Raw genomic sequence first — 13782 nt, 5'->3', positions numbered from 1 at the left:
CATGTAACCTCGGTTCCTCAATTTTTGAAATGGAAAAAATGAACTTAATACTAAAGATGCTTAACTTTGGGTTTTCTACTTTACCTGTTCCTATTTTATGTGTAATCACTCTAAATGCTAACATGCAGTGGGTATAACAAGTCAATACACCCCCAGTTAAAACTGTTAAAAGCTTTTTGAGATGTAAAAAATGAATCGAGTAAAATCATGTCTTTTTCCACCTTTAATGTAATACAGGTGTTGGTCATATAATTAGAATATCACCAAAAAGTTGATTTATTTGACTAATTCCATTCAAAAAGTGAAACTTGTATATTATTTTCATTCATTACACACAGACTGATATATTTCAATTGTTTATTTCTTTTAATTTTGATGATTATAACTGACAACTAAGAAAAATCCCAAATTCAGTATCTCTGTCTTACTGAAGACCAATAAAAAGAAAGGATTTTTAGAAATCTTGAACAACTGAAAAGTATGAACATGAAAAGTATGAGCATGTACAGCATGCATCTCCGTAAAGTTGGTTAGCAGCAGGAAGCATGAAGTACTCTAAAACTTCCTGGTATACGGCTGCGTTGACCTTGGACCTCAGAAAACACAGTGGACCAACACCAGCAGATGACATGGCACATCAAACCATCACTGACTGTGGAAACTTTACACTGGACCTCAGGCAACGTGGATTGTGTGCCTCTCCTCTCTTCCTCCAGACTCTGGGACCCTGATTTCCAAAGGAAATGCAAAATTTACTTTAATCAGAGAACATAACTTTGGACCACTCAGCAGCAGTCCAGTCCTTTTTGTCTTTAGTCCAGGCGAGACACTTCTGACGCTGTCTGTTGTTCAAGAGTGGCTTGACTCAAGGAATGCGACAGCTGAAACCCATGTCTTGCATTCGTCTGTGCGTAGTGGTTCTTGAAGCACTGACTCCAGCTGCAGTCCACTCTTTGTGAATCTCCCCCACATTTTTGAATGGGTTTTGTTTCACAATCCTCTCCAGGGTGCAGTTATCCCTATTGCTTGTACACTTTTTTCTACCACACCTTTTCCTTCCCTTCGTCTCTCTATTAATGTGCTTGGACACAGAGCTCTGTGAACAGCCAGCCTCTTTTGCAATGACCTTTTGTGTCTTGCCCTCCTTGTGCAAGGTGTCAATGGTCGTCTTTTGGACAACTGTCAAGTCAGCAGTCTTCCCCATGATTGTGTAGCCTACAGAACTAGACTGAGAGACCATTTAAAGGCCTTTGCAGGTGTTTTGAGTTAATTAGCTGATTAGAGTGTGGCACCAGCTGTCTTCAATATTGAACCTTTTCACAATATTCTAATTTTCTGAGATACTGAATTTGGGATTTTCCTTATTTGTCAGTTATAATCATCAAAATTTAAAGAAATAAACAATTGAAATATATCAGTCTGTGTGTAATGAATGAATATAATGTACAGGTTTCACTTTTTGAATGGAATTAGTGAAATCAACTTTTTGATGATATTCTAATTATATGACCAGCACCTGTATTTGAGTTTACATCTCACAATTCTGACTTTATTTCTCAGAATTGCATGATATAAAGTCACAATTGAGTGTTATAAAGTCAGAATTGCTAGATATAAACTTGCAATGGTCAGTTATAAATTCCAGTTTTTAGGGAAAAAAGTGACTTTTTTCTCAGAATTGCAAGTTTATATATCACAATTCTGACTTTATAACTCGCAATTGCATGTTACTGTATAATCAGAATTGTGAGATACAAACTCAATTATGAGAAACAAAGTTAGAGTTGCAACTTTATAACTCACAATTGCAACTTTATACCTCGAAATTCTGACTTTATAACAAGCAATTCTGACTTTATATCACAATACTGACAAACTCACTGTTCAAAACTCACTGCGACTATCTCGAAATTCTGACTATAACTCGCAACTGCAAGTTTATATCTCGCAATTCTGACTTTAAAACTTGCAACTGTGACTATATCTCAAAATTCGGACTTTATAAAACAATTGTGACAATATCACACAATTGTGACTTTATATCTCGCAATTCTGCCTTCATAACTTGCAATTCTGACTATAACTTAAAAAAATTCTGAATTTTTTTATTTTGCGAGAAACAGAGATAAGTCGCGGTTACCTTTTTTTATGTTTTATTCAATGGTGGAAACAAGCTTCCATGAATAAGTGTACATACCTTTTTAAAATGGCGGATGGTACTCTAGAATTACTTCTACTGAAAAGTAATTATTTTATTATTAAGTGATGCTGATTATCCCTAAGTAAACAAAAAAAAAATCATCCTGCTGTGGCCATGCACATGTCCATGGCCAGTAAAGAGATTACAAAGGATGTGTTGGGATCTCATTGTGAAGAGGTACTGTACCAATTAGGAGAAGTATACAAACGTATTTCCAAAACATTAGATGTGTCACTCATGAAGTAGGCTACTGTGAAGGCCATAATCAACAAGACGACAATGAGGCACCACAATGACATTCCCAAAAAATGGGGAGCCTGTCAAAAATTGATGGAAAAAAAACTTGTGAGTCAATATAGAAGGAATCATGAATAGTGCCAAATTCAAGACCATTCTGGCATAAAACCTGCAGGCCACCATTCAAAATCTGAAGATGAAGAGGAGTTTCATCTTTCAGCACAAGAGTAACCTCAAACCTTTTTGAAAAGGAAGAGAACTAAATCCATTTAAAAAACTTGAAAAGTGCTGTACTCAAGAGACCTCAATTTGATCAATCTGGAGCTGTTTTGCAAGGAAGAGTGGGGGAAATTAAGAAATCAAGATGTTATAAGCTCTTAAAGTTGGGAAAAGATCTGACATGATTTATTTTAGATTCATTTTTTACATCTAAAAAATTTTACATACTTTTTATACCCACTGCATACAATAGATATTGCTAAATTTCATTGTGATTCTCTTCGGTCAACATCAGGTTCTACACTGAATTCTCAAAGTACAGAAATATTATGGGTTTGTACATGTCTTTTGTATCTGGTCTCTGCAGTTTTTCATCTTGTGATCATATATGAATCCTGTGAGAATAAAAGTCTATTCATTTTCTATGAACAAGGACAAAAAAGAGGGAAATATTCCTGGAGCATCATGTCTGAGAATCATGCTTGTTGGGTCATATCTGTTAATATAACCCAGAGCTGCGATGATGGAGAGTCACAAGATGTGAGTATACGCACAGCCCTGTCAATGATGCTCTTTCATTATTGTTCTCTTTCCTCATGTCTTTACCTTCATGTATTTTTCTTTTTCATTCTTAGCATTCTTGAGTTGGTATTAGTGTAACAATCTTTGTATTGTTATTCTTAGAGGCGTCTTTTCAAAGGAATTTTAAAGGATTAGTTGACATCAGAATTCAAATTTCTTAATAATTTACTCAAACCCATGTCGTCCAAGGTGTTTATGTCTTTCTCTCTTCAGTCAAAAAAGAAATTAAGATTTTTAAAGGAAAACATTCCAGGACTTTTCTCCATATAGTGGACTTCAACTGCTACCAAAGGGTTGAAGGTCCAAATGTCAGTTTCAGTGCAGCTTCAAAGAGCTCTACATGATCCCAAATGAGGAATAAGAGTCTTATCTAGAGAAACGATCGTTCATTTTCTAAAAAAACATTACATAATCACATTGGAAAGGTCACTCGTGACATAGTGACAGTGTCTACAAAGCGAACGTGCAAAGATTAAGTCAAACAGCCTTTACAAAAAAAAGTAGGACAATTTTGAAGTACTTCCGCCTGCGTCACGCATGACCTTTCCAACGTGATTATGAAATGCATGGCGCATCACAGAGCAGTGCAAGACAAGCATTTGTGGTTAAAAAGTATATACATTATTATTTAGATAAGACCCTTATTCCTCGTCTGGGATTGTGTAAAGCTGGACTTCCATCATGTGCAATCAAACTTCTTCAAATGATTCAGAATGCAGCAGAATGACTGGTCTTCAATGAGCCCAAGTCACACCTCTGTTCATCTCTCTGAACTGGCTACTGTAAAAAAATAACCATTTTAATGGTAAAAGAATGGGTTTACAGAAGTTTCCGTACGGTGATTAACTGTAATAGAACTAAAGGTACGTTTCAAGTCATTGTATAATGTACAGTGAAAACCATTAATTGACATTCCCACAATTCACAATAGTTGAAATAACAGTTTCTTCTTAGTTTTTTCTAAGCAGTTAGGTACATTAGCATTTTATGTTACATCTAATGTTGTTAAATGAATGTTTATTACATTTTTAAAATTTCATGTGTGTTACCATGATGGTGTTTAGTGTGTGTGTGAATGACACCGTGTGCAGCTTCTAAATATTAGTATTGTCCTTCTCAGCTTGTGGTAAAGCTGCTTAAGATGAGCTTTGATTCATCATGTGACTCTCATTACCTCTGTGTTTGGTGGTTGTCAGTGTATTACAAAGGTACTAAACAGATATTATATCAGTTAATGAAACTTTTATACCATAAATGTAAGTTTTTTTGTTTGTTTGTTTTTTTAACATTGCTACCATGTTTTTTACGGTAAAGTTCTGGCAACCACAGCTGCCTTTTTTTTTAACCGTAAATGTTTCGGGATTTTCAGACCATATTTAACAAATGGTTCATACAGCATTATTTTCAGCTTTTTATTTGGTACATTAGTATTCATCTGTAAATTTATTTTCTCAATTTTTTTTTCCCATTGGTTCTCTCAAAGTGAATACATAAAAAAAAAAAAAAATACAAAAATACAGACTTTTGCAAAATTTGGCTTTCCTTAGGGTTGTACCTCTAATATCAAGGCCTAATGTCCAATTTAACACATCCTCTGTGGTGGCAAAGAAATCATGGCACGAAAAGGGCTGAAGGCACAATATGTGCATTGTCCTATTTGCCAAGTTCAAGGATCTGTAAAAAAAAACAAAAACAAAAAAACAAAAAAAACAAACTGGTACTCCGTGTCCTACATGCTAAATGTAATTGTTTCTTGTGCGTATATGCAAGTCTGTATGTATATATTTTTTGCAAAGGTCATTTTAGAAGCTCTGTGATACAGTGCTAAGAGTATCATGAGAAGAAACCCAAAACGCTTTTAACCTGCATTTTTGCTTAATGAAAGCGCACACTTAATTAATTCAGTTGTGTTTGACAATTACTAAAGAATCACTAAACAGCTGCCATGAAAACACTTCTTGTATGGTAAATTTATTTTCATTAAATTCTTAATTTTCTATGATAGAAAACTAAATGAGGGGGAATAGTCTAGGGTCCGTGTACGTTTTGATAGTTTGTTTTCCAATTTGAAATGAAATACGCAGAAACGAGAAAACGGTCGTTTCCCGTTTTTTCGTTTGTTAAAAAAAACGGAAAAACGAGATTTTGACTGGATTTTCGTTTTTTTCGGGTCACGGATAGAAAACGGAAACACGACGTCAAAACTCGTTTTCCACATGTGGGCGGTCATTACACGCCCCTTTCAGCCGATTGGTCAATCAAATCTGAGCCAGTGACGTCATCTTCAGTTCGTTCAACAAAATAATAGTCCTCTGCCGCTATATCAGTATGTCATAAATCGGCTTTCTTCTGTGCAACCTAACGCGTATTTCACAGAAATATGTTTGCACAGATAAAAAAAAGTTTTAAAAAACCTACAGTAAATTTAATTAAGTCTGTTTTTAAGCTGTTTTTAAAATGTAAATGCCTCTACATCTGTTACTAAGCGCATGACATCCTTTGGGCTACTACCACCGATCAATAGGCTATACATAATGATAGACTATTCTCTATTATAGATCAGTGGCTACTGCACTCATTTTTCTTATTTTAATGTTTTGTTTACATTTTATACATTTAAATTCAATAATTTAGCAGACGCATTCCTTGCAGTAGACTACAGTCATATTAGAAAATAGGCTATCCACTAGGTGGCAACACCTAATAACGGTATCACCATCGGGGGGCTTTTTAGTTTTCCTTAGCTTATAAATGGCCATACAGATTTTATCTCTTAAATTAAACACTTTTATGAACACAGTGAACATTACTATTATATGTCACAGTTTACTTGCTATCCTCACTTTTTCTGTCTTTCCTTCGCTTTTGAATGAATTAGCTATAAATGGCCCTGAACATTTTACTTTCAATTTCGATTTAACGGCTATTGGCGATTCTGCGTCAATTGCTTCAGTGGACAACAGCAAAACAAAAACTCTCGTATATTAAACATAGAAGTTTTATTATCTTTGTAATTATTTTATTTTGTAAATATTCGTGGCTTAAACAGCGGGAAAATTTACTGTATGCAGTTCTGTGGATGTTTTGAAAAGTTTAAACTAAACGAAAATTATTGTTGCCTTGTCAATATAATTTCTGTTTTTTCCCTGACTTTCAACTGATGCGATCATCGTTTCATTAACCGATAAAATTATATTAAATTAGAATTAAACGAAATTTGATAAATGTCTGTGAATCATTAAAAAATTCCAGGGGTTTAGTTTTAGCCTACATAAACAAATAGCAGAATAAACAACAGAACATGAGGATTCATTATCATCACGCACCTGCAGCGCTTCTGTGAACGGAGAACAAAGGATTCAAAAAGGAATAGGCTACATAGCCTATGTCTATGCGCGAAATTTATTTCACTTAAGTAATTAATATTACCAAAATGAAAGGGGAAAAAATGCGACAATATGAGTGTCGGTTTATTTTTGAGAAGTTCACAGAAAGGAAACCAATACGGCAGAAAATTTCTTTGTTTATTTTACGAGCAATGTTTTGTTTGTGAGTGTACAAAAATAATAGGCCTATTTAACCTTTCACAGATTCGAATGGTGTTACATATATTTGACCATAAATGTCTAAGTATTAAGTTGTTTCCGCTTTTATAAGAAAATTCAAGTGAACGCGCGTCGGCGCCTCACGCACACACAACATCAGTTTTAGGAACTTGACGCCACAGCCTGTTAACTGTCAAAATATGTACATTCAACCAAATATATAAAACGTTATAGGCCTACTGCTCATTTTAAGTAGTCTGTGTAGGCTACAATAAAAGCGTTTAAATAATAAATATAGTTTAGCCTCCAAATCGTGAATATTGAAACATTTGGATTTGTGTCAAATTAGAGAGGTAGTTATAACGCCGGTTTCTGTTTCAGTTCAGCTTTAAATTAATTCGTTTTGGCTTAACATTTATATATTATTTTTGTCATAACTAAAAAGGCTATGTAGCTGTAATTTTGATCTTTAATGTTTGATCTTTACATATTCCCTAAATCTTTTAACCAAAGGGTTATTAACATTTCAGCAGGCAATTAGGCTATATAAAATAAATAAATAGAGATGAGCGATTGTTCGTTTTTCAAAATTGCTATTTATTTATTGTGATTTATTCTATTTATTCAAAATAGAATAAAATAAAACCTGTAGGTTTTTTTTTTTTTTTTTTTTAATCTGTGCTTTTCATCCGCTCCTCTGCGTGGGCAGTTTCACTATGCATATTAAACTACAAACAGCATTACAACAGTCTGTGTGCTGATTAACATTTCTGAAATAAATATTTCTGTGAAATACGCGTTAGGTTGCACAGAAGAAAGCCGATTTATGACATACTGCTATAGCGGCAGAGGACTGTTATTTTGTTGAACGAACTGAAGATGACGTCACTGGCTCAGATTTCATTGACCAATCGGCTGAAAGGGGCGTGTAATGACCGCCCACATGTGGAAAACGAGTTTTGAAGTCGTGTTTCCATTTTCTATCCGTAACCCGAAAAAACGAAAATCGAGTCAAAATCTCGTTTTTCCGTTTTTTTTAACAAACGAAAAAACGGGAAACGACCATTTTCTCGTTTCTGCGTATTTCATTTCAAATTGGAAAACAAACTATCAAAACGTACACGGACCGTCTAGAAATGCTGCTTCATTTTTTCCATACTTTTCCAGACCCAGAAATGACTCAAATCAAATTCCATACTTATTCAAGCTGTATAGGAACCCCTGTATGAGTCTACATGCCCTCCAGAAGCCTGAGGGCAGTAAATGAGCGACGCCTCGTGGTACCTTCACTGAGAGAGGCACAAAATCTTTCCAGAACATGTCTTTCCAAACCTATCCGGAACGCAAAATCCCTGACAATATTCAAGAAACAAGGTAAAACAAGTAGACAACATATCTAAACCCTGTCATTTAACTGTCTAAACATACAAATATAACAAAAAAGCTGATAATTTCATACAGCAAAATGTATTAACATACAAAGAGTGTTACCTTATAATAGCAAAATTCTTTGTATAAGAACTAGTCATGTGACAATTATGAACACTGAGCCAAAGCCTATATAGAAATGTGTGTTTAATGAGGTCAATTTTGTCAAAGTGACAAAGACATTCAAATGACAATTATTTTTTTGTTTTGCAGATGCTAAAATTGAAAATGGAGGAAAATATTAGAAATTAAACCAAAAAAGTGAAAATGCTGGTGTATCAACAAGTTCCTAAACCAAAAAGCACGAAAAACAAGCCTTTGGAAATTACATTTGCAACAGGGGTGAAAAGATTTCTCAAAACAGTAAAACCCCACAAACATGGTCAACAGTTTTTTTTTCTAGGTAACTACACAAGTTCAGAAAATAAAGATAGACTGAGGACTTGGTAATAATTCACATTTAAAATTAAAGAGTGAGGGGAAAATATTGCGCTGTATTAATATGTCTAGTTATCTTCGTCCTCTTCATCACTTAACACTCTCTTATATCTGCGCTTAGCTGGGGCAGGACTCTCGTGGTCTGAATCCAAGCTTCTTTCAAAGTTTCTCCTGGACAATGGATCCACATCTGAAATATCTGTGGGATAGACAAAAGATAGAGTCACCTACATGCATTGGAGGAATTCACTGTGCTTTACCTGTGGGGATAAATAAACTTGATTTATCATTATTCTAGCAACATGCTTTTTATTATTTTTTTTAAATCAAAAAGAAAAAAAAAAGATCAAAGACTCATTCATTGTAATGGACCAAAAATATCTAGAGTTGTTTGACAGAAAATCTAGATGTTTTCGAGATGCTGTTCATTACCTCTCTGATGATCATCACCATCATCATCATCATCATCATCCAACACTCTGCTTCTCTTCTTTGAGATTCTCTCCTCTGTATGACCACTGGAACACAAATCAACGAAAGCACATTTAGTTTAAGAACCTCATGTTCAGTGTAAACCTTCAAACTTTAGTCACTAGCCATCAAAACTGGCACTAACCTTGGTTCCGCAGTATCAGAACTGGCCTCACATGATGCAGAGTCTTATGAAGACAGAGAAAATCATTTAAATTCATTAATTGGTAATTACCAAGTAAATACTTCAAGATAGTCATTTTAGTTAATCACATGGTCAATATAATTTCAGTAACATAGCTTCAAGCAGCAATTATGAGGCCAAGCACACCGACAGCATAACATCTGATTGAATAGAGCATTCCAGTGATGATTTTAGGCCAAGTATGTTTAAAGGTCATACTTTACCATTTTGAATGATGTACTACTCTTATCTATGACCAAAAATGACAGTATTTTAAGTTGTTTCTGCTGTTGTCAGGAAAAAAAAAAAAATGCAAGTGATCGCGCCGGCGCCTCAATGTCATGCAGTAACCATGTCATACTGTACTTCTGCTTCCACACTCCACACAAACACTTGGATATGTGCCTTAATAATAGCGTACATGTATCTAGGTTAATGTTAGAGCGAGCAACCATGTAAAGTTGCTACTTGCATATTTCACATGATAATCCACATTTGAGGGCGATAGATAGGCGAACAACATTCTGTAATTACCACAAGGTCTGATCCTTAACTACCTGTCCCTCATGGACTGTGTGACTTCGGCACAAGATTTTTTTCTGCGACTAACCGACTTATAAAATTTTGGTCGACTAAACTTCTTCTAGTCGACTATTAGGAGGCAGCCCAAAATAATACGCCAATGCATTTTAAAAATACACCAGTATGCAAATTCAAACTGAATTTAAAAACAATTCAATGAGATGAGTTTCATCACTTTATGTCAAATGTTTAGGAAGTAGCAAAATCCTGCTCATGTTTATTCAGGGCATGAAAAAAAGCTTTTGCCAATTTTTTGCCATTGATGGACCAAATTTGGTGAAGATCTAACAGAAGGTCTAGGAGGATTGGGAGGAAACTGTTTCATGTTGCTTTTTTTCTCCTAAGTAAGATGTAAATTGAAACCATATCAGTGCATTTGAGATGAACTCTGTGGTAAAAAATAATTTGTGGCCCTACAGGGTTTGAGATAAGGATTTGTTGTTGTCCTTGAAACTGTCCTTTCTCTGTGTGCTAACACAGAACTTCTATGGGCAGTCACAGACTACAACAACTGAACAGATGAGAGAACACATGCATTCACACCTTCAGTGCTTGGCCTCTATGAAAATGATCAACATTTGCATCATTGAAAATGTGGCAAAATCACCCTTTGATTTAGCAGAGGCGTGTTTCCTTTGGCGAGACAATAGCAAAGCTCTCAGTGCTTGAGCTCTCAACTCTTGGTCATCATCATCATCATCATCCTCCTCCATCTCAACAGCAAGACTGTTGTCCTTGTTTCCCTCAGAGTCCCCTTCAGGTGCTGTCTCCTCAACCGGGTCAAGAGACACTGCCAATTTCCTCAGATGATCCACGCTCAGACTGGGAGAAATCCTCCAGAAAGACTCCTGATGAATGCAGATCAGATGAGATGACAGCAGCTTTACAGCACTGCAGTTATGGTGTCTTCAAATAATCACTATTATACCAATATGGAAGCTTCTGACAACAGACTATGAAGTGAGAACCCGAGAATGAGAGACAAAGAAGCCCAAACCGACCTGTCCGTCTGAGGGTGCGCGGATGCCAATTGTGCGCAGAAGTTTCTGGAAAGCCCTGTTCTCCATGGCATCCTCGTTCTCCTCTGTCAGAGGAACCAGTGCCACAGGATGAGAAACACCTGGAGAAAGAGATGACATATTTTAAATTATTATACAGCTCTCTGAAATGCTTGATTCTGACTGGTCAATTGGAACATTACAAGGTCATTCCCCGATAATGACCGTCATCAATAGCAACTGTGTAATGACAGCATATCCGAGCATTTGATGGCGGCGCTTCTCTCATATCTCTTGTATCACACTGAGAGTGGACGCTCTCGCTCATGTTACATTCAAATGCATCTGGTGCCGTCTTGAGTCTCAGTATATTCATGAACCCAGAGGACTGGGTTAATAGCAACATTAATAGTAGGCCTATGGTAATACTGTTGAAGTGTTAGTGTGCAAAACAAACATTTCAAGCAACAACACAGTAATGGATTATAAAGATAATAAACAGGTACTTTATATTTTTATTATTAGAAGACAATAAACAAGTATTTTAAAATGGTTTCTTCTCAAATCAATATTTTGTCCCTGTCATGATTTATGTGGCGAGAAGTCATGTAATAAGTGGTACAACTGTACATTTTCCCGCCAGGTTTTTTTTCACTTTGCCGTCAGATTCAATATAAACCAGCTGGATGTACATTATCCTGCATATTACATTGCTGCTTACTGCATACTGTAAATAATTGGACACAAAATGTTGATTTGAGTTTAAATATTTTATTAGCTCATTAAACGCAGTCACATCACAAAGCTCAACTAAATTTCATAATGCTCTTTCTGTAAATGAGGGTTTTAAATTTTTGAATAATGTTTTCAAAACACTTGATTTATATGCGAGGAGGGAGAGTTTGGGGGCCTTAAAGACCTTTAAGACAAACACACAAAATTCAAATTGTTTTTTATTAACAACACAACAACACATTTTTAAGCCTGTACAGTAGAGGGCGCAGCACAAACAAATCTATCAGTTGTGCTGCCATTCTGGATTAAAGAAGAAAAGGATACAGGAGAAGGAAGCTCAACACTCTTATTTATAAATCTAATCTAAAGTAATTTTTGCTCATTAGTATGGTTGAATTAGATAATTGAAGGTCAGCAGCAAAGACATTTATTAATAAAGTGAGAATAAATTAATAAAGTATATTTAAGTAATTTAAAGGTGCCCTAAATTGTTTTTTTACAAGATGTAATATAAGTCTAAGGTGTCTCCTGAATGTGTCTGAAGTTTCAGCTCAAAATACCCCATAGATTTTTTTTTAATTAATTTTTTTAGCTGCCTATTTTGGGGCATCATTAACTATGCACTGATTTTTTCAGCACGGCCCTTTAAGAGATGCGTTCCCTCTGCCCCACAAGCTCTCGACTATATATACAATTGCATAAACAAAGTTCACACAGCTAATATAACCCTCAAATGGATCTTTACAAGATGTTCGTCATGCATACTGTATGCATGCTTCGAATTATGTGAGTAAAGTATTTATTTAGATGGTTACGTTGAGTTTGAGGCTATGCTCTGTGGCTAAAGCTAACATTACACACTGTTGGAGAGATTTATAAAGAATGAAGTTGTGTTTATGAATTAGACAGACTGCACGGGTTTAAAAATGAAAATAGCAACGATTCTCGTCTCCGTGAATACAGTAAGAAACGATGGTAACTTTAACCACATTTAACAGTACATTAGCAACATGCTAACGAAACATTTAGAAAGACAATTTATAAATATCACTAAAAATATCATGATATCATGGATCATGTCAGTTATTATTGCTCCATCTGCCATTTCTGCTGTTGTTCTTGCTTGCTTACCTTGTCTGTGCACAGATCCAGACGTTAATACTGCCTTTCCTTGTCTAATGCGTCGAATGGGCTGGCATTATGCAAATATTGGGGTCATACATATTAATGATCCCGACTGTTACGTAACAGTCGGTGTTATGTTGAGATCCGAGTGTTTTCCGGAAGTCTTTTAAACAAATGACATTTACATAAGGAGGAGGAAACAATGGGGTTTGAAAATCAATGTATGTCTTTTCCATGTACTGAACTCTTGTTATTCAACTATGCCGAGGTAAATTCAAATTCTGATTTTGGGCACCTTTAGGTTAATTATTACAGGATTGTGTAAAATTCTGAGATTGCATTTCACTGTGAGATGAGTAAATCCATGTTCACATTTAGTCCAAAACTACAATAGCTATCATGTTCACACAGCACACACAAAACCTCTGCACTTTATTTCTCTGAACATGGTTATATAAGACCCCTGCACTTTATTTCTCTCATCATCGGGACACCAATCCCGTCATCATGCGGGGCAGGGCTTTCCAATCATTATTTCTAAGGATGCTGATTTTTAGAAGGCCAGGTTAAAAGCTGTGTGACTCTGAGATGGCAAACAGCAACATGGTTTGTGTAATATTAGCAACACATTACTAATATTATTATATTTGATAAAGTAAATTAAGTCAAAGGCTAATGATATCAATTACTGTTATGTAATATAGCCTAGAAAGCCTGCAAAGAGCACTCCCTTTACAATCACTAAAAAGCTGTCACTCATTTCAGTTTGTGATCTCACAAAGTTCTGTTATAATCAACAAAGCTGTCAACACTGCAAAATAAATCTCTTATTTATATCGTCTCAACACTTTATGTGGATACGTGGGCGTGCAGACAAAAACTCTGGTGTTTTGAACAGTGACCGGATTCTGACTAAATTAAACTCCTCTGATTGACCACTGCGTTCGAGAATCAATAGCTGCAAAAACACGTTGTAAATAGTAGGGCTGGGTATTGACAATTTTCACGATTCGATTACTATTCACATGCTTCCAATTT

At 35.5% G+C, this 13782-nt stretch overlaps 1 protein-coding gene across 2 annotated transcripts in view; it reads right to left on the bottom strand.

Annotated features, from left to right (window-relative positions):
• Positions 1-7917: 7917 nt before the first annotated feature.
• timeless (timeless circadian clock) overlaps positions 7918-13782 on the bottom strand; it is a 38107-nt gene continuing 32242 nt past the window's right edge. For both annotated transcript variants that reach the window (XM_067388649.1, XM_067388650.1), the window contains 5 exons: positions 10888-11006; positions 10494-10734; positions 9266-9308; positions 9082-9167; positions 7918-8848 (listed from right to left, as the gene is read on the bottom strand). In XM_067388649.1, coding sequence (XP_067244750.1) covers positions 8718-8848; positions 9082-9167; positions 9266-9308; positions 10494-10734; positions 10888-11006 — 620 coding nt within the window. In that variant the 3' untranslated portion in view covers positions 7918-8717. The remainder of the gene's footprint in view (positions 8849-9081; positions 9168-9265; positions 9309-10493; positions 10735-10887; positions 11007-13782) is intronic.

This window comes from Chanodichthys erythropterus, chromosome 6 (genome assembly GCF_024489055.1).
Source record: "Chanodichthys erythropterus isolate Z2021 chromosome 6, ASM2448905v1, whole genome shotgun sequence".
Taxonomy (NCBI): Eukaryota; Metazoa; Chordata; class Actinopteri; order Cypriniformes; family Xenocyprididae; genus Chanodichthys; species Chanodichthys erythropterus.
This window is presented reverse-complemented; position numbering and strand designations above follow the sequence as displayed.